This window comes from Accipiter gentilis, chromosome 5, assembly GCF_929443795.1.
Source record: "Accipiter gentilis chromosome 5, bAccGen1.1, whole genome shotgun sequence".
NCBI lineage: Eukaryota > Metazoa > Chordata > Aves > Accipitriformes > Accipitridae > Astur > Astur gentilis.
The window spans coordinates 26,273,071-26,298,956 of record NC_064884.1 but is presented as its reverse complement, the minus strand read 5'-3'; the positions used below and the strand labels follow the sequence as shown (position 1 = coordinate 26,298,956).

At 42.8% G+C, this 25,886-nt stretch overlaps 1 protein-coding gene across 1 annotated transcript; it reads left to right on the top strand.

The window, feature by feature from the left end:
* IL20RA (interleukin 20 receptor subunit alpha) lies at positions 1 to 25,419 on the top strand. The gene is made up of 7 exons (XM_049800145.1): positions 1 to 67; positions 14,920 to 15,049; positions 18,282 to 18,460; positions 19,125 to 19,300; positions 20,945 to 21,089; positions 21,639 to 21,778; positions 24,315 to 25,419. The coding sequence occupies exons 2-7, from the start codon at positions 14,976 to 14,978 to the stop codon at positions 25,224 to 25,226; spliced, it is 1,626 nt and encodes a 541-aa protein (XP_049656102.1). The 5' UTR covers positions 1 to 67; positions 14,920 to 14,975; the 3' UTR covers positions 25,227 to 25,419.
* The last annotated feature ends 467 nt before the right edge of the window (positions 25,420 to 25,886 follow it).

The following is a 25,886-nucleotide window of genomic DNA, read 5'->3' as shown; positions in this document are numbered from 1 at the left end:
GCGGCCTGGCTGCCGGTGCTGCCGCTGCTCCCGCTCCTCCTGTCGCCGCCCCCCGCGGCGCACGCAGGTAGGTGGCGGCGCTGCCCGTCGGTCCCGGTCCCGGCCCCGGTCTCTGTCCCGGCCCCGCGGGGGCTGCGCGTCCCTCCCGGACCGGGGGTTGGGAGCCGGGCCCCCCGCGCCGCGGGTCGCTGGGGGTCGTCTCTGCGCTCGGTTGTCCTGGCGCGGCAGACGGCCGGGGCAGGCAGAGCTGGCCCGGCCCGCCGAGCCGAGCCGTGCCGAGCCGTGCCGTGCCGTGCCGTGCTCCCTCTGCCTGCGTGCGGCCGGAGTCCGCGCAGGCGGCCCGGGCGGGAGGCGGCTTCTGCCGCCGCCGGGCGGGCCGGGGCTGGGTGCGGTGCGCCGTTCGTGTTAGACGGCGGTGCCTTCATTTAGCGTTCGTGTTTCTGGCCTCCGGTGCTGAGCTGGAGGGAGAGGACTGGGTAGTTCTGTAATGTCGCTTCCTCTTTTTCTTTTCTCCGTAGTTAACGCTGGAATTAGGTTGTACAAAGCCGCATGATAATTTACTTTCAGCTCTAAGTTGATAGCGTGCTCTTGAGACGGTCCTTGCTATACTCATCGGGGTAATTCCCCAAGTGTCTTTGGTGTTTGTATCTTCCTTTGTGCTTGACGGCCGCCACGCGCCGGAGTCCTACCTGAGCAGCCGAGGGACCGACTAACACAAAAGGCAGGATGGGGTTTTGGGCAGAGATGCTCAGCTCGTGTGGCAGTATCCAGAGTGGCTCCCGTTCCCTTTTCCCACCTGTAGACTGGAGCACTCCTGCGGTGACAGCCACGTATCCAAGCACAAGGAGGCAGAGGGAGCGGGGAAGGTGGCAGCTGGAGTGGGCTGGGGGAGCAGCTCAAATGGCAAACTGCCTCCGGCACGGGCAAGGGTGGTACCCAGTGGGAAGGAGCTCGTAAAACCGTAGCTGTTGAATGGGCGTGCGTGGTGGGTCCCCTGCTGCTGTTAGAAGCATCACACGCGATTTCTTTTTTTTATATCCCTCGAGTATAAAACTGCAGAGTTCAGCAGATCTTCTGAGGAACCTACACCATCTTCATGCTCTTGTTCTCTGCTGCAAATGTTGCCTCCAAAACCAAGTATATAAGGACAGAGTCTGCTCCTGTTTAAATCCACAGCAAAGCTCCCAGATCCTGTGGGAGCTGGCCAGTGGTAAGGAGTGTTCTTCGTACCCTGAATGTTTGAGTAGCACAAAGTACTGTGTCTCAGTTAACTCGTTTGACAGTCTACTCTGTTATGCATCAGTGATTTTGTGTGACTTTCAGAGGTACCAATGCCAGCTTCTCTTTAGGTAACCATCCATGTCGTTTTCATCTTATTTAAGTTCGCTGATGCAAGTGTTTTGGAAAATCTGTATAACTGGCGTTCAGTTGCCCTGTAAAAAAAATGAAAATCTGACTACTACTGGCTTTGATTCCAAAGAAGGTTTAGAAAAGTGTCAATGGGCTTATGTTGGTTTTGTCTAATGGTTGTTCAAGGAGAAGGGAATCTGTTTCCACGTTCCCGAGGTTTTAGCTGGACATAATTTCAGGGTTTTGTTGACAGTCAGCAATACCAGCATGGAAGGGAGAGCTGTGCCTTTCGCCGAAGGCTTAGAGCTTCCATTTTCACCTCTTTCAGCGTGACACTGCTTAAAAGTTGGTTTAATTCAGCCTAGCAGTATTTTGCTAACAATGGAAAAAAATATATGAGGTGCAGAACTGTCATAACACTGCTCCTGCTCTTTCTCCAAGTGAAGTGATAGGTAGAGGAGTCCCTTTGGGGTACTTTCTTCCGACAGAAGAAGCCTGGGTTGCCAGTCGGGAGCCGATGCAGTCCTGAAAATACTGTGGTTGCCCTGAGTGCTTGATCTGGTGCTAGAATAGGAACGGATTATACCAGGACCCAAGTGCCATGGAAAGCAGTCTTACAGCAGGACTTCAGAGACTCAAATTCTAGCATCTTACAGGATCTGTGCTGTGCCCGTCCCTTTGGGATCTCTTGTTGAGTTCCTTTCTGAACTCTGTGGCAGCAGCATTTAAAGGCTAACTTACAGTTGGACCTTTGCAAAACGTCAAGCAAAACACCTTTTGTTTTCACTGTGGTGTGTTAGCGGGTACAGTTTTATCCTTAGTGGATTACATCTACTGTTTCAGCAGTCTCTGACTGCATTCTGTTCTAGGGCACTGCTGTCTAATGATCTGTGCCCACCTAACATGCTATTTGGGCATTACCTGGCTTTGCACAGGACAAAGATTTCACTTGTCACTGCACTTCAGTGGGATTTTTATAAATTGGTGTTTCACTCACCGTTTAAAAATCTGTACTCTAGAACAAATGAAGAAGCACAGAAAACGCGAAATGGAAAATTCATTGTTTAATCAACAAGATCAAGAAATGTAGCATGTTGCTTTTTACCACGTGGGAGAGTTTAGCAATTTTTGCAAGAAACCCATAAGGATAGGAAGGAACATCCTGAATTTTGGAAGTAGTAGAACGTTAATTTACGAATCTCTATCTTAAATCCTGCCCCGTGTTCTTAGTGGAGGTTTCCATAACCACATTCTTCTGCAGTTAGAGGAACCTTTAAACTTCTGGCCCACAGAGTCCAGTCTCTGTCTTATAGATCTATACAGAAGAAAGAATGCAATGCATACTGCAATATATACTTACTCTGAGGAAAGGGAAATGAGCCTGAATGCTGTACTGCAAAAATAGAAGCATTCTGATATATTTAAGGCATGTTTATTGTGTTTGTTCAGGTAAGGCATGTGATTTTGAAACAAATCTCTCAATCATTTCTCTTACTGTGCTTTTGTCTGTATTGTGACACAGTCTTGGAACTGGATTTCTTCTGAATGAAGCTGCCCTGGAAGATGTCCTTCATCAGAATATCTAATGCAAGTAAAGCTAATCCAATATTAAAAAGAAAAAACCTGAAATGCGTATAGCGTAGACAAGATTTTTTCAATACTGACATTTTCATGTAACAGACCTGCTTGTAGTGGGTTGCATTACTTGCTAATGCAGACATAGCCTTAGATCCTACTGGAGTTGGTATATGGCTATAGCAACTACATTTCTTATGATGGGACCTTGCAACCTTCCCCCTTTTCATGTTTTCTAATAGTTGCGTAAGTTGCTTGGTCTGCATTGACACAGCTGATTTAATTTACTTTTCTTTCATCTTCCATTTGATCATATTTTTACTAATAAATAGATCTACATTTTAAGAAGTAGCTTCAGGCCTCCCTTTAAGCAAATTTCAGTATGTTTTCTTTCACAGTTACTAGAGCACTGAAATGTACGAAACATCCCTTGTGATCAAGCTGTTTTTCTGGGAAATACAGAATAAAAGGATAAAAGGGGTCACAGTATAGGCTTTGCAGTTAAGCCATTGAGCTGGAGTTCAGGGACCACATTGATGCCCAGACATATTTTATCATGTTAAAACCATCCAGAAGGCAGGCAATATTCCAGCACTAATAATCCACTTCCTTTCCTCCTTGCATACCCACAGTGGATCCTTGAGAAGGCTTCCTGAGGTCGGCGTACACCCAGGGCTTCAAAACTTGAGGTCCGTGTGTGCGTGCTGCTCCTGAATTCGAGGGGAGGCGGGAGAGTGCTGTCTGCAATTCACTCCCCCTGAAAACTGGGCCAGCAGAAGCAACTTGCTCAGCTTATTGTGATAGAAACAAAGCCTGAACAACCACTTTTATTCCTGCATGAATACATGGTGTTTGAGCACCCGTCATAATTTGTGAAGGACAGAAGTGAATTGCATGGCTTCAAGTTGAGCAGTGCTGAGTTGTTTTGGTATTAACACAAGGTGATTTAAGGTACGTTTTGGATCTGGGAAGAGGCTGATCTATTGCACAGACACAGCCAGCAAGTATTAGCTGAAATGTTAAATAGCATACTGAGGTATCGGGTTATTTCATGTGTAAGGCATGCAGTGTGCACATAATAAATAGGCTAATCGCCCTGTGCATATACTCTGTGATGTCTGTGTCCTGGGAAGTTTATAGATTGCACTTGAAGTGATGGCTGTATGTTACCCAAATGCAGTAAGAACTCACAGACAATTGCCTTCTTTGATTAGCTAAATGATTCAAAGAAGAAAAAAATGTGTTCATGAATGGTAGAGATGAGAAAAACAGTGGGGAAAAATATTGTAAAATACAATGATTTTTGAACCCTCTGAAAACTTGACAATTTTGTGCATGTAGTATTTTGTATTACCTAGTATATGTCTATATACTCAGCAGGATCGAACTGCATTTTGGTGGCGATAATCTGTGTGTTTACCAGAGAGGGCATTAAGCTTCAGTAATAAGAGTGGAAGTATATGGGAGGGCTGAGCCTGGTGGTTTTATGTGGTATTTCCTGGCTCTCTGCCATTGTGAAGGAGAGAAGAGTAAATCGAACATAGAAATAAATAAAAAGGGATATTGGCATAAGGAGAACTACAGTATATGAAGGAGGAGTGTCACGTTCATGTAGTCTAAAGGCTCATCCTTATCTTTTCATCTCCAATATCCAATCTCATGCCGGACTGTTTCAGACAATGCTGTGATCTGTGCCCTAGTGCTTGGCTTTGCTTATGATTTCCACAACTTGACAAATTCTTATTGCCTGTTAATTAGGAATGGAAATGGTTAAAGGAAGTAGTTCATTCTGTAGAGAAGCTTCAAACGCTGTTGGGATTTGTGACTAAAGTCCAAAACTTAGATGTGCGTTGCAGTTTCCCACACGAACGTTCAGTTTCACCACTGTAGATGATAACCTTACCCTTCTCTAGTGGCCTTTATAGTCTTAATTCCAAGAGAAGCAAGTGGTTAGGATTACTCAAGTCATTTGTGCATGTGTGGTTCCAGTTTATCTTTTGGTTTTATAGCTGTGGCTTGTACAGATTGATTTCTGCTGACTGATTTTTTTTCTCTAAGAAGTGGTGTTAAATATCTACAACCACAGGATTAATAGCTAAGAGAGAGAAAAATCACCCTTTATGAGCCAAACAAGAGCTCCTGTATTTTAAGAATCTTAGCTTTATAAGAGCCTGAAATCTGGAAGCCTGGACCATCTCTAGATAAAAAATGAGGTTTTACTGCAGAGCTGTGTTTAAATGATGTACAGATCTGTGCTTTATACTTGGTGTACCAGTTAACTTGCAGGTTTTTATCCACTGCTCATCCTATCTTGAAAACAGTACAGTAAAACTAGTTAAATCAGACAAAAGGAAACAAGTTGTAGGACTGGAGGTATGGGATAGTTTACATATGAAGAGATTAAATAAACGATATCTCTTTCTCGTGGAAAATAGGTGACTTCTCCTGTCTGCCTGGCTACTGCAAGAGTATTTTAAGGTCAATGAAGGGACAGGAGAAAGACTGTAGTCTCTTCTTCCCTTCTTTATACCCCAGCACCTTGGGTTAAATCTCACCTGAGAGCTTAGCTATTTTTCAGCCTTCTATTTCCCACTCCCTTTTCTGTGATGAGACAGGGATCTGTCCAAAGAGAAGTAAGAGAAGAATGCTGCTTCAGGAGGTGAAAAGATCTTACATTCTGCTACCAAGATTTATGTGTTTGAGCTTAATCACACTCTGTGCGTAAGAACGCACACGAGTGGGTATTACAGCTCTTAGATGAAAGGGGTTAATCTATTTCCTACTAGTTTCTTAAAGGCTGGAGGGAGCAGGTGAGCTAGTTTTTATTATTGCAGCTGGTTTGCAAAAGGCTTCACTTCTCTCGGCTTTCCTTGTCTTTTCTGAAAGTACATCAATATCCTGCTCTTCAGGGGTACTGTAGTCAAAATAGAAATGTACAGGATGTGGCTCAGAAGCACTGAAAACTGTGCCTTGAGAAGGCTGAGGCATGTGTAATTGCTGACAGGGCTTTTTCTCGCTGTAAGGAGGTAGCAGACAGGCACAGAAGTAGACCTGTTCAGCTCTGAGTCTAAAGCAACTGGCAGTAGCTCCAACAAGACCGAGAGCTAGCTTCTCCTCCAGCCCAGGCGATGGTCAGGCTCCTCCTGATCTCATCAAAGTGTGCTGGCCATTCCTTTGAACGTCAGCGACATCGCACTGTCCCTTGGATCCAGCTGTGCGTGTTACTGACTTCAACGCCATTTCTGAGCCAGTCTTTTGTAACTTACGTGTGAAAGACGTAGATGATTGTGCTGAATGACTTCCTCTGTTCAGCAAAATCCGTTTAGATCTGTAGGCAGGTAAATGAGTCTAGAAATCACAACTGGTGGTTTTAACAAAAAAAAGCTTGTTGACTACAGGAAAGATATTAAAAATACTACTATAGCTATAATTAGATACTGACTTGTTCACATCTGAAATTACTGTGGGACACTCTGAGCAGTCATACGGTGCCTCAAAACACACCAGCCTGTACCTGACAGGAGACCAACAGAAGTGGGTGAGTACCCCACGAAACCTTTATTTCTTGTGAGTTCTCTACAAGCAGTTGCTTCCCAGAGGAGCTTATGTCCTTGATCATCTGTGGGGAGAAGCATAAACGTGGGGCACAAGAGGGAAAAACAATTCTGTGAGTGCTTCGAGTAGCAGAGATGCTCGGCAGGCTGCCTCACGCCTGCCGGAGTATCGTTGGACAGTCTCCAGCACCCTGCAAGAGATAAAACCTACAGCTGTGCTGGCTCTCCCACGGGGTGAATTTGAAATTGCCTCTTGCCGTTTGCAAGCACTGGCTGGGGACTGGGAATAGGCCATTTATGATCGTTTGGACAGGGGTGGCTGTGTGACCTCGGCAGCCCGATTGCCTGCTAGGAGTGTTGGTCCTTCCTCTCAGGTCTCGGATGCAGGAGAAGGTGTTTGACTCGCATTTTTTGAGGATTGCTTTTCCCTCAGAAATGCAGGCAAGTGCTCATCCTCCATTGACATCACACTCAATCTCCTGCCCAAGAGAGGATTCAGAATGGGGGATTTTACTAACTAAATTAGTTTGGACTCCAAGAAAAGCAAAATCCCTTCTCTAGACAAGCCATCAGTAGGTCAGAGAGCAAGGAGCAACACCTGTTAGGCAAGGAATATAATGCTGTCAGTTCAAAATGGACTGTTGTTGCCCAGCTGATATTAGCCAGCACTAAATGATGAAAGCCAAAACTAATTTTTGCTCAGTTTATGTGAAAAAAAAAAAAAAAAAAAAAAAAAAGTATTTTATGTAAGGATGGATTGGGAGTGTTCCAAAATGTGGTCTATCAGGATTCAGCTGATAACTGTCACACAGCATAATTTAAACAATATTTCAAACAGAAAGCTTATTTAACCCTTGTGTATTTTGAAAAACAAATGTGAGATGTCAGAGGTATTCTAATTAAGCTTTCATTTTCTTGGCTCTTGGGTTGTAGTTGATCTAAGTAGTAATAAATTGGTACTGCTAAATGTGTTTGAGGGAGAAAAGAAAATCCTCTAAATGCTGGACAGTTGGGCTATTTTTAATATTTTATACCTCTTCAAAACATCTGTTTTAAAAAACAGCTATTGTGTCATGGAATTGTGTCAACAGTGGGCTTTTAAAATGAATTTAGTTCTTTTTGACAAAAAATGTTTTTGCATTCCAAACTTAACAAAAACTCATTGAATTTGATAATTTAAAAAAAAAAACAAAAACAAAAAAAACAACAAACACAAAACACCTTTGAAGGATATGACTCTGAAAGCCTTAAAGGTGTTGTGAGTAATTTTAGGCAAGCACACCTTGAATTTCACTCACTTTGTTTCAGGCCAGTATTGATCACTTGGAATTTGAAAACATATGTACAGTAACTTTCTCCTGCTGGAGCGCATCAAGGAAAGGTTTTTGTAGCAGGGCATGGTTAGGTAGTGTGAGCTCTACTCTTGCACTTGCAAACCTTCAGCACAGTGGGAAGAAAATTCAGTTTATTTCATTTCTGTCATACAAGTTAGCAAAAAGGAATGGTTGTCAGCTGCCATGGCCCTCTCCAGCTGTCTCCTAGCAAGCCTTCAAGGGACTGGGAAAACTTTCTCCTCCTTTCTGAAGTTGGGTCTTTCTGGACTGAGTCTGAATGTTCTTTGACCAATATTCTCTGTAGAGGTGTTTTTGGAAGTTAGGACATGGTTTGGATAAATAAATGCAAGGCTTCACACGGAGGAGGAGAGCATGTCAGGGCAAGCCACAGCTTCAGTCCCTCTTCTGCATCGCTCCCATTCCTCAGGCTGTATTTCCACTCACGCTCTTTCCCTAAATGACCTCCTCAGGTTCACCTGTTTCCAATGGCAGCCTAGCTGTTTCTTCAAAAACAAACTCCACATGCCCCAGTCTCATCCTTCTCCCACGTTTCCCCACCTCTTCTCTCATGCTTTTCCATCTGCTCCACCACCTGGTTTTCATGTAGTCCTACGTCTCCGTTTCTGTCCCCGTCTTCCTCTCCCCTGTGCCCGCTCTGAGCAGGCTGTGATGGGAGCGACGGGCTCCAGTTCTGGGAGGGCAAGAGTGCGCTTTGTGGTTAGCTCTCGAGCGCTGTAATGACTTGAACAGGAAATCACCTCCGTGCTCCTCCCCACCTTCCCACCAGCGCTGCTCAAGTCAAAGGCTTTCACTAGCCCAACTTCATACCTGGAGTCCCAGAGCTCCAGCAACCCACTAGGAGAAAGGCAGCTAAGCTGCAATGGCTCCTATGTGCCTCTCCTCCTCCTCTTCCTCATTATCCAGACTGTTGAGTTTGAGTCTAAAAGAATAGGCACAGAGAAAAACTTTCAGGCTCACTTAGTTTAAAAAAACCTAACTCATTTGTTTAAATTGTTACTAAGATGACTAATAGCAGGTAATGACATTTGCTAACGTTGGCTTCGATGGGTTTCCCTTCTTCTCTGTAACTCATGATCTCCAATTTTGGCTCGGTTCCCCTGTTTACCACTTGGCATACTCCCTCACATTCCTGCGTGGCCAGTGCCGGCTTGCTTGAGGCTGCAGATGTGCCAGAAAAGACGGCCCCAACCCTCTGCTAGCGAGTGCCACCAATGGACATTTGTTCTGACGGAGTGTGACCATTTTTATATTATGCTTAGGCCTGTGTTTGAGGGAATATTTTTCACTGAGAACAACATAACCATTGAAACAGATGAGCTGGAGGGAGAAAAGAGAGCAAAAATTCCTTTAAAAATGAAGAGCAGCAGCATAGAAGGAGCCAGCAAGATTTTGCAGGAGTTTGGTGGAAGTCACCCAAAGCTGAACAGAGAGACTAAAGCAAGGGCAGTGGCTTACAGCATCACCAGAAATGAATGTTCGGTGTCCTAAATTACTCCTAAATTGCTTGATGCTTCACTGGTGGGGAAAAAGTGAATCAGGGCCTCGGCCTGTTTGAAAGGCTGCCCTCCCCCCGAGGTGTGTAAGCGTGGGTTAGATCCATGGCCTTTGAGTGGCAGCTGCAAATGGTGAGGCACGGGGAGTGCCTGCAGCGTTCCCCATAAATTCGGTGTCCAGCACAAAGGAGCCGCTTCCGTCAGAGCTGCTCTCAAGGGCCACTCTCGTATCAGAAAATACAACAGCAATTGAAGCCAAACTCTCTGTTGTTGTCAGAAAAGGAGTTCCTCTCTTAAATTCTGAGATGACTGTAGGGGAGGAGTCCGTGGGTTTTACTCCTGTGGCTATTGGGAAAAGCTCTGTTGCAGTAAGGCTCACCTTTCCGTCTTAATGCTTTCAACATCACTCACTGTCTTAAATTATACCTTACAGTTGTCTAGAGAAGCCCTGTGATCTTCTTTGTTGGTTTATTTTGTTGGATAATTTAGTGTTTGCACCCTTATAGCCATGCCACAGTAAAATACAGCAGGGGATCGCTCTGCTTCAGAGCGGTGCTGTCAACAACGGTACTTGGACAGGAGGTATTTCTGTGCCAACAGGTCAGCTTTCGGTGGGTCCTCTGCCTTCTCCCCACCCCAGAACATTAGCCAGTGTACAGAAAAAATATCTACGTTTTTACATATTTATGTATTTTTATGCTTTGCAGCTGCTAGGTCACCCAACTGAAGTGAAAAGTTAAATCTGTTCGAAGCGAAAGGGCACGGGTAGTTGCAGCTGTATTTGTTTTGCAGCATTGACATTAAACACAGCTGTTTGTCACGGAGATAGGCAGCAGTGCCTCCTCGCAGATAAAAAGCAGATACACTGAACGGATAATAGTTGTAACGTGGAAATTATCTGTGTTTATAATTGTATATATATCTATGTCTGCGTATGCATGTGTGTATAGATGGATAGATACGGCTATAACCAAACCCGAGCTCTGAACAGTACCGGCTGGAGCCAGGCACGTACCCGCTAGGGAGCTCTACGTGATTAAAAGTGACCAGGTTTTTAAACCCAGCAGACACTTTCATAAAGAGAAGATGAGGCACCTGCCGTGCAGTCTTTTACTCATGTGAATAATCTCACTAACGTCAGTGGGTTTTTTGGCTCACACATGAAGGTGTTTTCAGGCTAAGTCATACCTATTTTGGAGAGTCTCGTAATAGCTTATTCTAAGATCAGGACTTCTGTTGCGGTGGTGAAGTTTGCAAGACTATATTACTACTTTCTTTCCAGTTCAGGTGTGCAGAGTCATGACGATGTAAGGAATGGTATTACTCAAGGTTTGATTTACAGAGTTTCCAAAGACAGTAATAAGGGCTCCAGGTTTTTCCACTCAAGAAGTGAAGTTACTTTGTTATACTGGGAAGTGATGACAGCCATTGCAGACTACTGATGAGACAGACTAAACCTAGCAAAGCAACAGGTATGAGTGATTTCTGCTCTCATGTAGGCCAGTAAGAACTGAAAATACTCCATGTGACACCCATGCCATTAATCCTGGTTAATGGAAATAAAATCAGAATATAACTGGATGTATTGTGTTAAAAGACAAGATACTGAAATAAGCAGCTGGTGCACATACTTGAGTCCTTTCCTGACTGATAACCATGGAACATACAAGCTGTATATATAATCTGTTTTCTACGCCTACCTCCCGACACTATTGTGTGTTGAGTAGACACGAAGGAGTTTATTCTTAACTCTTTCCAGAAAAATAGGGCAGTATGGTAGTTTTATTCTTGTTTCACAGATGCAGAACTGATGAATAAAGAAACTTGCATGATTTGTTGTAAGGGTAAACAGAAGCCTTTACTAAAGGGGCAAGACCAGAAATAGAAACCAAATCTCTGCTTTTGCAGCAAATGGAAAGTTAACGGTCTCGGTCCCTCTGCCTTCCAAATCACACTGGGCTGGGAGCAGGTGGGAGCACGCCAGCAGTATTGTAATACTTTAGATCTTGTAAAGATACAGTCTGTGGGTTCTGCATGTGAAGATTGGCTTGTCTACTGCAGTCAGTGTTTCTGTTTTGAAACTTCATTTACCACAACAGAAACCACAGTGGGAGGAGGCATATGTAAAAAAAAAAAAAAAAAAAAAAAAAAAAAAAAAATTCGACAAAAACCCACCTTTGCATGTTACTAGTTTAAAAATATTTTAATGTAACAGACAAATGCACAACTCTTGCTACTTTAAAATGTGCTCAAGGAATATAAATGTTTTTATGCAAGGATGGACAAATGTCAAAAGGTAAGGTGAACAAAAAACTATTCAGAAAAGCAATGGAACTAATTTCACTCGTCTGTGATGAGCTGGCTGCCTCCAGCCAGTTCAACTCGGTGACTACGGATTAGCCTGATAAGCAGTACACATTTTAAAAACTTTTAAAGAAAAAAGGTGTGAAAAATGAGCTGTTAGGGATGTGTTTAGCTGTCCCTCACCTGATTCAGCAGTACCCCAGCCAAATTTATTACTGCACAGTGCAAAGCCAGATTTATCAGATAGTATAAGAAGGCCTATCAAAATAGGGCTGGCAGCGACCTTAAGAGATCACCCAGTCCGTCCCACTACGCCTAGGCAGAATCAGCTAAATTTGTGTCATTTCTGGCAGATGTTTCTCTAATCTGCCCTTTGAAAGATCCAGCAGCCCTCCCAGGTGACCCATCCCCACGTGTCGCTCCTCTTCCCATAAGGGATTACTCCTGATACCTCCCTTCTTGCTGAAACTGAACTCTGTTCCTTTTTCTCCTTGTTTGTGGTGGACATGGAGGAGAGATTATCCTTCTCGCATAAAGACTTACAGTGTTTCCTGCCACTTCTCCCTGGACAAGGTGCATCTCTGATAAGTTCAGCTGCTGAGGAAGTGGAGATCAAGGCTGTTGGGCTTGACCACCATCTCCACTGGAGGGAGAGAGATGCGCCCAGTCTGGTCCATCCTAACTAGAGAGATGAACCAACCTATGGAAGAGTTTATCTTCCTCTGCTTTTTACGACCACTGCAGAACAGATGCCTTGCTCAGAGCCCAAGTTACCAGAGACAAATGTTCTCATCTGTTGCTGTTTAAGGGCTTGAATTTTTTTTAATCTTTCCTTTGGAGGTTTTTGGACCATGCAGTAAATACTGTATTCTCCTCCAGACTGTTTTATTCTTAAATCTCTCCTTGTTGGGCTTTTTAGTTTGTCCTCATTGTTTTTTAATGCGAAGCCTTTTATGGCTTTGATTCCCAGCAATCTAAGAAAATACCTACTTTGTATTTCCTCCTACTTGGGAATTGCAGCAGAAAGTTTGTTTGTGCCTCAGTCCCTTCCTCCCTTTCTACACAGATTGCGTAGTTGCCTTTCTCAGGGCTTGGGCAGTATTGTGTGCTTCTGATACTGGGGTGGTTTGTTTTTTTGTAAGCTCTTATTCCCAGTTGTTGATTATGCAGTTGATGGATTTCCTGCAGTCTCCATATGCTTTACTGCTGGGATGTGGTACAAAGAATGAAACTTGATGCATTGATGATTTGTTGTAGTCCATGTAATGCTGGTTTTGGTTTGTTCTTCTTGGTAGCATGCACATCAGTGGTTTAGGAGCTTTTCTATTTTACTGAACAGATGTTGCCCATTTTAGGCTGTTCTCTTGGCTGTCTTGGGCAGCTTCATCTTCACATTTGGATTCGTTTCACCTAAAGCAGCTGCAGAGGACATTTATTTGGGGGAAATCAAAACCTTTTATTTTCTAGGTTCTGTATCTCCCACTTGGAAGCAAATATTAGAGTAAAGCAGATTACTGGAGGTCTTTCTGCTGCTTTCGCATCCCCTGGCATCCTGAAACTTTTTTTATTTAATTATGACTGAGTCTATAGTTGGAGCTCTTCAAGATGACTGTCACTGGGCATTTCTGTGTCCAAGTGTTCAAGGAAATGGGACTTTCTGTATACTTCTTGTAAATAAATAAGCTTACCCTAAGAACTATACCTGTTGAAACTTGTTCTCCAACTAGAAAAATTTTTAAAGCCACAGAACACTAGCTAAGTGCTGAAGATAAAAAGAGAGCAACTTCAGAAATACCCTCTGTAAACAGCTTTATGATCTGAAGATACAGAGGCAGGCATGTACCGGAGTTTGTTTTGAACATTAACATACAGCTAGAGGCTTGGAAAACCCAGAGTTTCCACCGAGACAGTTTAAAGTAATTGGTCTCTACAGAATTGCAAGGAGATTGTTTTAATAAATGTATTGAAGAGAAAAGCTTTTACTGTTTGGCTCAAAGACAGCTAGAAGTCAGAAAGTTAACCAGGAAAATGGTGGTGACTTTTACTTACAAAAGCAACTAAACGTTGCATATACTGGAGGATGAACACTATTACTCTAGTAATAGTGAAATATACTACAAAAAACCCCTTAAGGTCTGCTTGAGGAAGTAACTAATGTCGAGGACTATCAATTCCGACAGGTTCCCACTGTTAGTGTTAATATGCTTTATTTCCCCCTTTTTTTGTCTGTTTGTTACCTCAAGAGCTAGAATTGCATCCCTGGAAGAAGAGCTTAAAGGCTTTTGAGAAGAACCACAGGTTCACTTTTTCCCTTCCCCATTGTACTCTCGTGGCCACTCACAATGAGAAGCTCCTTCCCAGCCGTGCAGCTTCAGGGCTGGTCTCAGGGCTGCTCCCATGGGCACAGCTCTCGTGGCAGGAGGTGCTGGGGATTGAGTCACAACTTGGAGCTTGGGATTCTGCCCCTTGGCCCACAGGCCTTGGTTTTGCAAGCAATTTAGCAATGGGAGCATCTCCATTAAGTTTACTAGATTAGGAGTGTGTATTAGAAGCAGTGAAATGGGGTTCTTAAGAGCCCCAGACTTGCTTGTTTATTCATTTCAAATGCTGGTGCAACGAACAGCAATTTAGATGAGTGACCTAACAGTAGGTGTTCACTTTTGACTTTCTGGAGAATCAACATGGATGATCAAATGATGTCGGGGCTATTGTGATCATCCACTCTGATTCTCCGGTGTGAAGTCATACTTCTGGTTGTAAAGCTGTGTTTGCAGTGGACTCCACGTGTCTTTTTAAAAATAACTGGATTGATTTTTTTAAAAGTCCACTCAGCTACAAGATTCTACTGTAGCATCAGGGATATTTTTATAATTTCCAGTGTTAAATTGTTATTCAGTATTCAAACTGATTTTTTAATACCTTCCCAATTTAAAAAAATGCATGTCTCTTCTAGGCCAAGCTTTTCTAGCTTTAGTTTCCAGTCCCTGAATATTTCCATGCCAATGTCTGTCATAAATGGCAAAGCCATTTTTGCTAGAGAAAAAACACACTGGTACAGATGGAATTTGGGACTGCGCTAGCTAGGGGCACTTTTGAAAAAACTGAATTTCCATGGCCAACAACCTTGTGCTTTTAATGATAAGAAAGGAAGTATGTAGAATTTTGTGGCTTGCTTAAAAAATAATTTTATGGCTTACTTGAAAATAAGTGTCTTTTTTGGCTAACTTGGAAGCGTATGTATTTGCAGATTCTTAGCGTATGTTGTTCCTTTCTTATTTTCTTTCTCAGGACAGTTGTATTGTTCTTTGCCCAACCCTAGGAATGTCCGTTTTGAATCTATAAACATGAAGAATGTCCTTCACTGGTCAGCACCAGAAGGCACAGGAGAGGGAGTACTCTACAAGGTGAAGTATTCAGTGTAAGTTGGCTTGTTTATTTTATCCCCACTGACTTTTATTTTAGCATTTTAAATAATAATTTAAAAAATCTTTATGCAAGATAGGGCTGCGAAAAAGTAAAGAAAGGAGAACTGAAAAGTGGGTTAAACTTAAGCAGTACAGTTTTTAACTTTTACTTCTGGTACTGCTTACTTCAGGTCCAGTTAAAAAAAATTTGTAAGGAGACTTTCTTCCTATGAAGGAAGTTTGGGATGCAACATGGAAGCTTTCAGGGGCTTTCCTGAGAAATAAGACAGAAGCATGAAGAAAGACCATGCTGTGGATTGACATCTGTAGACATTTAAATGGATCTGGAGATGCAGTATTTAATAGAATATTAACAGCACCCCATGCTTCATTGGTCTTTTCTAACAGACCCCACCCCCACAGTTTTCTTCTGATCCCGCAAGCCTCTCTAGTCTGGGAGAAAATCCACCGAAGTTATCAAGTATTGTAGAAAACCAGGTAATGTGATTGGAATCAGGCCCTTATATTTTCAAGGTCTGCACCTTTCTGGGTGTGTTGCATCTGGCTGAGATGGAGTTAATTCTCCCCATAGCAGCCCTCGTAGTGCTGTGCTCTGCATTGGTAGCTAGAAAGGTGTTGATAACACACCAGTGATTTGGCTACTGCTGAGCAGTGCTGGCACAGCTTCAAGGCCGTCTCTCCAACATTTTTCACCCCCCTCAACGGCAGGCTGGGGCTGGGCAAGATCTTGGGAGGGCGTATAACCAGGACATCTGACCTAAACTAACCAAACAGATATTCCATACCATATGACATCAGCTCAGATATAAAAGCTAAGTAAAGGGAGACGGAAGGGGGGGCATTTTTGTCTTCTGGAGCAACCACTATGTGTACTGAAGCCCTGCTTCCCACGAGGTGGCCAGACATCACCTGCTGATGGGAAGTAGAGAATAACATCATTTGGTTTCCTTTGCTTTTGCGTGTGCGCCCTTTGCTTTCACTTTATTAAACTGTCCTTATCTTGACCCACGAGCCTTTTGCTATATTTTCTCTCCCTGGTCCAGCTGAGGAGGGGGAGTGATAGAGCGGCTTTGGTGGGCACCTGGCACCCAGCCAGGGTCAACCCACCACAGTCCTTTTTGGTGCCCGACGTGGGGCACGACAACGGCAGTTTTGCATTAAGCATGCTATAGCTGGTTATTAAGTGGCAAGCTCCTGTGCCTGTCACGGAGTTTGTTGGCTGCTTGCTTATCTCTATTTTGCTGAGCTTCGGAACATGGTAATACAAATAATGGCTATGTGCTTTGCGCTGGCACTGATGGCCTTACTGTGCTGGGGGAGCTATTTTGAGGGAAGGATGAAGGAACTTGGGAACATGGTAATACAAACAATGTCTATGTGCTTTGTCCTGGCACTGATGGCTTTGCTGGGCTGTGGGAGCTATCTTGTGGAGGAGATGAGGGAATACATCTCCCTCTCCCTACCTGGCATTGGTATAAATGGGTTTGTTATGCAGGCTCCTGAGGTCCTTGTTCACCCTTATGTGAGCTGTTCAATACTAATAATTAATACTGGTGGTATATTATGGGTTTTGTAGAATCTGGTCTCAACCTGGTATAAGAGAAGACAAGTTTTGGGTGAGGCAATACTGAAATGTGCCCTCGAGCGACCGGTCCCTGGCTGGCAGGGTGTATGGAAGGATTTGGGCAGATTCCTAGGATGGCTATCACCTCCCATAACCTGGGACTTTAGACCCGAACAGGCAAGCAATGCTGGCAAACTGACGCGCCACCTGATAGAGGGGTGCCTTGTCTACCCCAGTGAAAACTAGCAGCTCCTCAAACTGTACTGGGGCCTGGCCTATGCCTATCAAGCCATCATAGTTCAGCACTCTCAGAGGACTGTGGTTGAGGCAGGGACCCAAACTGCATCTGAGGACACCACGCTTGAGATAGGGACCCAAACAACAACAGTAGGATATCAAGGCATTTGAGTGAGGACCAGAATCCATTTCCTTTATTCCCACTGAGAGAGCACTGGGTCATTCTGAAGGATGGTTCTGGGTTTAGCTTACAAATAGGTGTAATAGTGTTGTCATGGATGATCTCATGCTCCCAATGTTTATCTCTAATATTAACACTTCCCTTGATCTAGTAATGTTTTCATGCCACTAAACCAAATGTAGATCTCCAGAAGTTTCCTGCAACTTGAACTGGCTACTACAGAGGCTGCAATCTCTTTTGCTCAGATCTTGCCCTCTGTGCTAACAGAGGAGCCACAGTCCACCTCCTAGAAAAGGGGAGAGTGCTCAGTAATTATGGAATGAAAGATAATTGTGTAGAAGGTGAGAGCTCAGAGAGCACTAGCTATGCTGACTCTGCAGGGACAGCTGGTCCACAGAAGAGTCTGTAGTCATAGCTATGGTCATCTTTGACACTGAATATTAAAAAATATTCATATGTGTCTCTACCTACCTAGGAGAGCAAGGCCTCGAGCTGGGTGGAAAATGCTGGTGAGTGATACTGACATACCCTTACTAATTAGCAGCCAAAGGGGAATTCTTAATAATCTGAATTTAAGGAGCAGGAGCTTCTGAACAAATCCAGGCAGGAATTTTCTAAGGAAATCTTGATTTCTTCTGCGAGTGTATAAGAGCTTGTCAGTACCGAGGCATTGTTGGTAGCAGGTATATGCCCCTTTTTCAACTAGAAGGGTTTTGAAGTTTATTGTATTCCAATGGAGTCTTTCTTTTAAACTAGAAAAAGAATTGACAGTCAGCAATGAGTAGTTTCCTGTCCACTCATCTTGGATGCCCTGAGCATCATCTGTCTCTGTACATGAGGATGAGCCACTGACCATTCTGTCGGAACTCTTTGTCTCTATATAGTTGTCCTGACTCTGTTATCTTGTGTTTAGAGTTTATACTAAAGTGGTAGAGACTGAAGCTGAGAGATCTCTGGTCTGTGCAAGGAAAACTGGACTTAGATTGGTATCAGTAAGATCCCAGTTAGTTCCACATGGCCTCTTCTGGATAGGGCCTTCTCTGATTTATTTTTCATGAAAAACTTTTGAAAATCTTGTGTTTTATCTCAGCTGAAATTGGGAATTCCTTGAAATTGCAGTTTTCTGCATAACAAGCAAACTGTTTTATCAGCCATAATATCAGTTTCTGTGCTATGTTATGAGGTGACTAATATCACGGCAATATCTTTTGTACAGCTCCATTCTCTTTCTTTTTCAATATAGATACGGTGTTGGCAAATGGATTAGAAAGCCAGAATGCAGGAATATTAACAGAACATGGTGTGACCTCTCCAGTGAGACCTCTGACTATGAAGAACAATACTACGCAAGCGTTAAAGCCTTCCTAAATGGGATGTGCTCTGACTGGATGGAGACCACAAGGTTCAACCCTCTTACAGACAGTAAGGAAAGCTAATCAAGCAGCCAGATGTTCAATGGCCTTGATTAATACTGTGTGCTCAGACTGCATGTACCTTCATAGCATGTGATATTTTAATATGAGGTTAGGGGTTTTTTGCAGTTGTTTCACATTTATGCTTTTGGCAGAAGTAATTGAAATAATAATGTTAGAATTTGGATATATGTGTGTTAAATATACGGTCTTGTATATACTGAATACTCTTTTGTGCTATGATAACGCTTTACTCAAGGCAAATAAAATCTGTGGCACATCCACGGTATAAAGAGCTCTGATTTTAAAAAGGCTCTATTAAACCAATCAGTAGTAGTACTCTAGATCACAATATCTCTTATCTGTGCCAGATAATCTGAGAACGTACTGGTAATTTAGCTTGTTTTAGCAAATGGAGTTTCAAGGTTGTAAACTCCCGCGAAGTCACAGGAATTCCTAGGCAAAATTCCAAGTCAGTGTTCACCTTCTCACTATAAAGATCCTCTTAGTTATCTGATAAAATAATTTTCTAGCAATATAAATGAATTGTTTGAAGTCCTAGACACCTCAAAACATTACAAAAATTTAATATCATCCACCTCAAGAAACTGCATGGACAAGTCAGTGTGCCTCTGCTGCATTTGACTGTTTTTTGTACATGTTCATTTTTCCAGCTAAAATTGATCCACCCATGGTAAGTGTATCTTCTACTGAGAAATCTATTTCAATCATTCTGACTGCTCCTGAGAAGTGGAAGAGAAGCCCTGAGGAAGAATCCGTATCTCTGCTTCAGGTGTATCCTGGCCTGCAATACAACGTGTCTGTCCTCAACAAAAAAACAAAGAAGCGGGTAAGCTTTGTCAAGGCTGTAGAACTGGACCTATTAAATCTGTGCTCTGTGCTTCTTAAAATGCACTTTGTCCACAATAGCAAGGATCGAAATAGGATTCATAACTTCATAGAAATTGTAGGATCATTTGGGTTGGAGGGAAGCTCAGGAGATCTCTATTCTGAAGTCCTGTTTGAAGCAGGATCAGCCGTGAGCTCAGACCAGGTAGCTCAGGGTTTGTCCAGTTGCATCCTGAAAACCTCCAAAGGCGGAGACTGCACAATCTGTTCCACTGCTTGATTTTCTGCTTAGGGAAAGAATATTTCTTTATATCCAATCTGAACCTCTCTTTTTGAACTTGCGTCCATTGTCTCTCATCCTCCCACCATTCAGCACTGTGAAGTGCCTGGCTCTGCCTTCTTGATGACCTCCCTGGGTCATCCTGGGGGCTGCTCTTAGGTTCCCCTGAAGCCATCCGTTCTTCCCTAGCTGGGACAAACTCCAGTCCTTCAGTCTCCCCTCAAAGGGCAAGTGCTCCAGCCCCAGCCATCTTGGTGATCCTCTACAAACCCACTCCGGTTTGCCAGTCTTTTCTGTTTTGGGGGGAACAAAACTGGTCACGGTATTCTGGATGTGGTCTGATGAGCACTGAGTGGAAGGCGATAATCCCTCCCCTCCGTCTGCCCCCTCTTCTCCTGTTAACACAGCCCAGGATGCTGCTGGCCTCCTTTGCTGTGAGGGCACATTGCTGGCTCACGTTCAGCTCACTGCCTGTCCCCAGTCCTCTTTGGCAGGGCCACTCCCCAGCCAGTCAGTCTACCGGCAATACTCACAAAACGTCGTGACAAAGTCCATCCTTTGTCACTACTTCTGAACATCTTCATTTGCTTGTCTCTGCAGATTGACATTTCATTAGCAAGTAGTATTTCCCAGCGCAAACACAGTAGATGAGGAGGAGTTCAGTGATCAGCTAAAAAACCCCATTCGTTCTTCTGTTCCCATCCTCCAGGCACAACCTCTATCTGGCAAATCTCTGAATTTCCTGAACTGAGACAGAAACTTTGCACCAAAAAGGTCACCTTCTGTCAAGAGGGATATTAAAATGCCAAGATTAACAATTAGAGGAAGACAAAAGTTGGGTTGTTTGGTTTTGGGGTTTTTTTTTCCATAAAGATGCTTGACATATAGCAGTTACTTTACTTTGGACTCCATGGTTTACATAACACCCATTATTCTAAGGCTCCTATCTTTACCAGAACATCCCAATTTGAAAGATTTTGTGAAACTGTACTGTGTGCCTTTTATTGGCCTATGTGTCAGGACGGGGCTGGAGTGATGCTTTAGCTCTACTGCAGCATCAGCATGAGAATGTGGGCTAATGGTGGCACATGGTTCTACTTCATATAAAGCATGAAGTTGTTCAGTAGTGGTAGAAGAATGATTGAATGGAAGGTGAAATATTCAGAGAGGACATGACCTAATAAATAACTTGAGTTTTGATTGTATTTGTTAAAAAAAGGATGCAGCTGGCAGTTCTTAGTATCATTATTCTTTCCAGAAAATATGTGTGCTTGTGACACATGTTGTGTGGAAGATATTTACCTTTCCATAACTGAGGAGTTAAAGGGGGAGAAAAAAAATAAATATTTTTTTTATGTCTTTCAGTGGTTCTTCTCCATCAGCAACAACACCTTGGTTGTGCCCTGGTTAGAACCTGGAACAACTTATTGTGTCAGTGCACAGATACGTGTCACCACACCACTTTTGCACAGTGGGTTCTCCAAAGAATGTTGCATTGCTACATTGAAAGGTATGTGTAAGCTGGCAAATTACAAAGAGAAGATGCAGGTTAGAAAAAATCATGGTGATTGCGTTTCTAAGTTTTTTATGTATCCATTCTGAGAGTGAAAGCTAGCATTGTTTCTCCCCTCTCTGTGCATTTATACCAATGAAAAAATCTTTACCTTTAATAAAACATAGCTGGGATCTACTGGCTAGAAAGTATGTCAGTACCTCTGAGGAGAAGGATCTGCATTCTTTGAGTCTAAGTGAATGGATAACACTTTTTCTCCTTGAATGAGGTTTGGGAGTGGCAGAGATGGGTCAGTCTGAATTTAGCAACAGGAGAACCTGAGGGAGGAGTTGTTACTTCCTTTTAGAATTTATTTTATAATTTAGATAATAATAAAAAATTTTCCTGTAGCTCAAGTACCATTTTTTAAAAAATTTCCTGCAAATTCCTTGTTTATTTAAAACGTTTGCATCCCATAGCCAAAAAGCAACGTGGTGAATGCACACATTACTATCTGAATACATTCAAAAGTTGCTCAGTACAATGAAAACTTTTTTTTGTTAACAGATAAAACAGCAGATGAGACTATAACAGTCACATTTGGATGTGTTCTGCCTGTCATGCTGGCTGTCCTTTTTATTTCAATGACATGCTATTGTGTGCACAGGTATATTCACGTCAGCAAACAGAAACATCCAACAAACCTGGTAAGTGTTCTGTGTTGCAGGAGGTCACTGCCAACCTTGGCACTCACAGCAGAGCTGTGTATTTTCCGTGGCTCCAGGTCAGCTGGGATGAAACCATGGCTAGCTAAAAATAAAAGCTCTAGTTGTCACTCAGATTAGGAAAAGAACATCTCAATGAGGGTTATTAAATGTGAGAAAACCAGAGTAATAACTCAAGTTAGCAACTGTATCTAAAAGATGACCAGAGCTAATGAGGATCAGAACAGAGCTGTTCGTTTGGGAAGAGTCATTGTCATAAGCAAGGTCTGAGGTGCACAGAGGCAAGCTCTGTTAGGAAGTCAGCACTCCCTAAATGTATCTAGGAAGAAGCACCTTACCTAGAAGAGATTCAGTGAACAAAGGGTATTAATTGGTTGAATTCAGAAACAAGAAGGGCAGATAATTAAGCAGTACTGAAACCCCATGATGTTCTTTTGGACTGTTACTGGGTATTACCAGATTCTTCCACTTAATTGTGATTGTGAAGGATTTAGCACGTGTGCATCACACAGATAATTTAATCTGCATTTCAAAAATACTTTCAAATATTGCACCATTTCCTAACACCCCAAAATGTCTGAGCAAACGCATTCTGTTAGACAGCCCAAATACGCTTTCTACGTAAAATGTCTGCAAGTTTCTTAGACCTGCAAAGCTTGTTAATTTTTAGAAAGAACACATAAAGTCTAAGAAATTTTATTGGTTTCCAGCTCAGGAGCCCAGCAGAGCTTTCTCACAGCTATCTCTAAACAAGTTGCTCAACCATAAACATGTAATTACAATAATGAATGAACACTTTGATGTTAATCCCATCTGCGTGATGCTGTGGGGTGGGAGGTATAAGGGAGTTGGTTTCAACATGCTGATCTTTCTGAAGAATCTAGAGCAGCACAGAGGTGACAGGAGAAATGTTCACAGAGGGGCTGTGGGTTCAGAAGGAGTAGAGCAGCTGCAGCTGCAGTCTGTTCAGATGTGCACAAAGACACCTCCTGCACTTGTTGAGGCACCAGCTTTATCACCGAGTCATGGAATCACAGGGTGGTTTGGGTTGGAAGGGACCTTCAAAAATCATCTAGTCCAACCCCCCTGCCAGGGGCAGGGGCATCTGTCACTAGACCAGGTGGCTTAAAGCCCCATCCAACCTGGCCTTGAACTTGAACACTGCCAGGGATGGGACATCCACAACCTCTCTGGGCAACCTCTTCCAGTGCCTCACCACCCTCATAGTAAAGAATTTTTTCCTTCTATCCAGTCTAAATCTACCTTCTTTCAGTTTAAAATGGTTGCCCCTTTCACTACAGACCCTGGTAAAAAGTCTTTCACCATCTTTGTTATTCTTTATCCTGGGATGCAGGACATGGTAGGGGGAGATAGCTTGGTCTCCCTTGGAGAGCTAGCAGGACAGAGCTGTTTACAGTCCAAGAACATAAAGGGCCAATTAGTGAAAAATTCCCACTCAATAGCAGACTGAACTCCAACTCCAGGAGTTTTTTCTCTAATAAATGTAAAATTTGTATGTTGGGGGCGGGTGGGTGTTTAATGTCCATTGCACTTTTTTATGACCACCTTGAAGCTTCAGTTTTATTTCTCCACCTCTGGATTCAGTTAATGTTAAGGTAACAAATTAATATAGACCTGGTATTTTAATGACGCTCTCTGGCTTTCCCAACCTACAGACGATTCCACATGGGCACCACATGTGGTCAGAGGGAGGTGGAATAAGCAGTTTGTTTTGGTCCAGCACTTCTGCCCTGGGGGAGCTTTCAGACTACATGGTACATTGATTAGTGGTCTTAGTCTTCCATTCAAGCTTGAAAGCACTGAAGTGCAGCTTCTGGCTGTTCTTTTTCTGTTGCGCTTTCCTTTAGTGACTGCTCATACAGTATTTACTACTGTTAGAAACATTACTCGTTTCAGAAAGATTCCTATTGTTTACCTAGATGATCTATCACAGGGTCACAAAAGCAGCCTGTGACAGACTGCACAATGCAGGCTCCATATGCTGTACTTCAACCTGATGTATAGCTTCTTCTCTGAAAGGAAACCTGATACTATTTAATTTTCTGTAAGCTATACCTTAACATGGTACCTGACTGTGCTTCTGGGATGTGGTTTTGACTGCACTTCTCTTCACTGGTTAAAAAGAGTGGAATAGATTCTGTAATCTGTGACCCAAGGACAACTCTGATGTTTTCTCCAAAGTCACTTGAGTTTATGCTGGTGGCAACAAAACCAGAACTTGACAAAATTGTTCTAATCACTATTTTAACATGCGGAAGATGAGAGAAGGGATATTAGACCTGGTCATAATACAGTTTTACTTCAGATAGCATAAAAAAGTGGAGCATATTAACACCGCTGGATGTTTATGTGATGAATTTCCTTTTTCCCTAAATCGAAATAACCTAGTAAGGTCCAGCCTAGCCTTATATTTTAAAAATATATGACAGTATAAGAAGTAGCAAGATGGTATTTTTATTATACTTCACTCAAACAAAACTATTTTTTTGTTTTCCAGGTATGGCAATACACTGACAAATACAAAGAAAGGGTTTTCATACCATGTGAAAAAATAGTGGTCAACCTTATCACTGTTAACATGGATGAGTACAAGCCATGTCAGGAATCCAGTCATCTATCAGGAGGGAAAAGTCCCTGTTACTACACCATTTACAATGGCACCGAAGGGAAGGATTTGCCTTCAAAAGAAGTGCTAGAAACAAAACACTTGCTTGATATTTCACATGAAGATATTTCACACAAAGAGGAAGGGGACAAAACTGGGAATTGGACATCTTATGGCCAGCCTAGAAGAAACAATACTTTCAGACAGAAAAATGCAGGGACTGTAGAGTACGAACATGATGTAAGGGCTGAAGACTTCACTCCCAGTCAGAAACTAGAAGAGAAAACTTCTGCCCCTAGGGGACCACCAGGTGAGCCACAGGTTGCTTTGGGGGACTTAGGTAATAAGAAAACAGGACAGCCATATTGCCCCCAACTACTGGTGAGGGCAGCAGACCCTTGTTTGGGACAGAAAATAGAGGAACTTAATTTGAAGACGGTTGATGCAGCAGATGAATTGCTGAGTGAGACCCGTATCAACTTGGTGGACTTAGACACTGAAAAATCTGGGCAGACATCCTATCCTCAGCTGGAAAAAACAGCACAGGGTCTTACGGAGAAAGAGGGTGAACAGACCATAGTAGTAGATTGGGATCCCCATACTGGAAGACTGTATATTCCTACCTTGTCCAGTGTTGAAAATCAGGTGTGTGAAGGAGTATTCAAGTGTGATGATCCTGACAAAGAGGGAATTTTGTCCAGACTGTATGAGAAAAAGGTATCTGACGAATCATCAGAAGACCAAGACACATATCTTCTGCAGTTCAAGGAACAATGGGGACTGCATGTAGAAATGGAAGACTGAACAATAATTTTCTAAAATATTCTAAAATGCAAAATCTTGTTTACTTTGCTAAAGAGAGTGGTAGACTCAGTGGAGCAAACACATCTTAATGTATTGAAGTTTTCAAGAACGTAACAGTTGAACAACTTATTCATATGTTATTTATAACAGTTTCCAGACATGATGTAAGTGATTTTGACCTCCATCAGAAACGTCTGAGGTAAAACATGATGGTTATGAGATTATCTTCTTTTTAAAAAAAGATACATTTTTACACAGGGTGCTGTTAGGATTTTCACATTGTAATCCTACCAAAACAAATTATCAGCATTTGAAGACAGTTATTTTTAGCAAATAAAAAGCAACAATATGACATTTTGCTGGGCTATTTCATGTATCTTGACACAGTGCAGTCTTTCCTAGGTTTCACTCCTCCTAATTGTAATGGTTTGAGCTGACTTTTGTGGAAGTTAAGGGCATGCCAGTATATATTTTGTTTCCGTTTTATAAATATTCTTCTACTTAGTGAAGTTCTTACTTATTTCTGTTGAAAGACTTGTCTGAGCTGCGGGGTCCCTTCCATACTGAGCCATGCAGTTATGCAACCAGCAACAGTTCTTTTAGCAGGTGTGCCTACAAGCTCAACAGATGTAAGGGAGAAGAAAGCAAGCATTAGTCGTA

Bases quoted from the DNA above. Each gene is read 5' to 3' on its own strand.
- IL20RA (XM_049800145.1), top strand. From the start codon at position 14,976: ATGAAGAATGTCCTTCACTGGTCAGCACCAGAAGGCACAGGAGAGGGA. The intron at 21,090-21,638 runs GTATGTGTAAGC...TTTTGTTAACAG, and splicing joins TTGCATTGCTACATTGAAAG to ATAAAACAGCAGATGAGACT. The intron at 21,779-24,314 runs GTAAGTGTTCTG...TTTGTTTTCCAG, and splicing joins AGAAACATCCAACAAACCTG to GTATGGCAATACACTGACAA.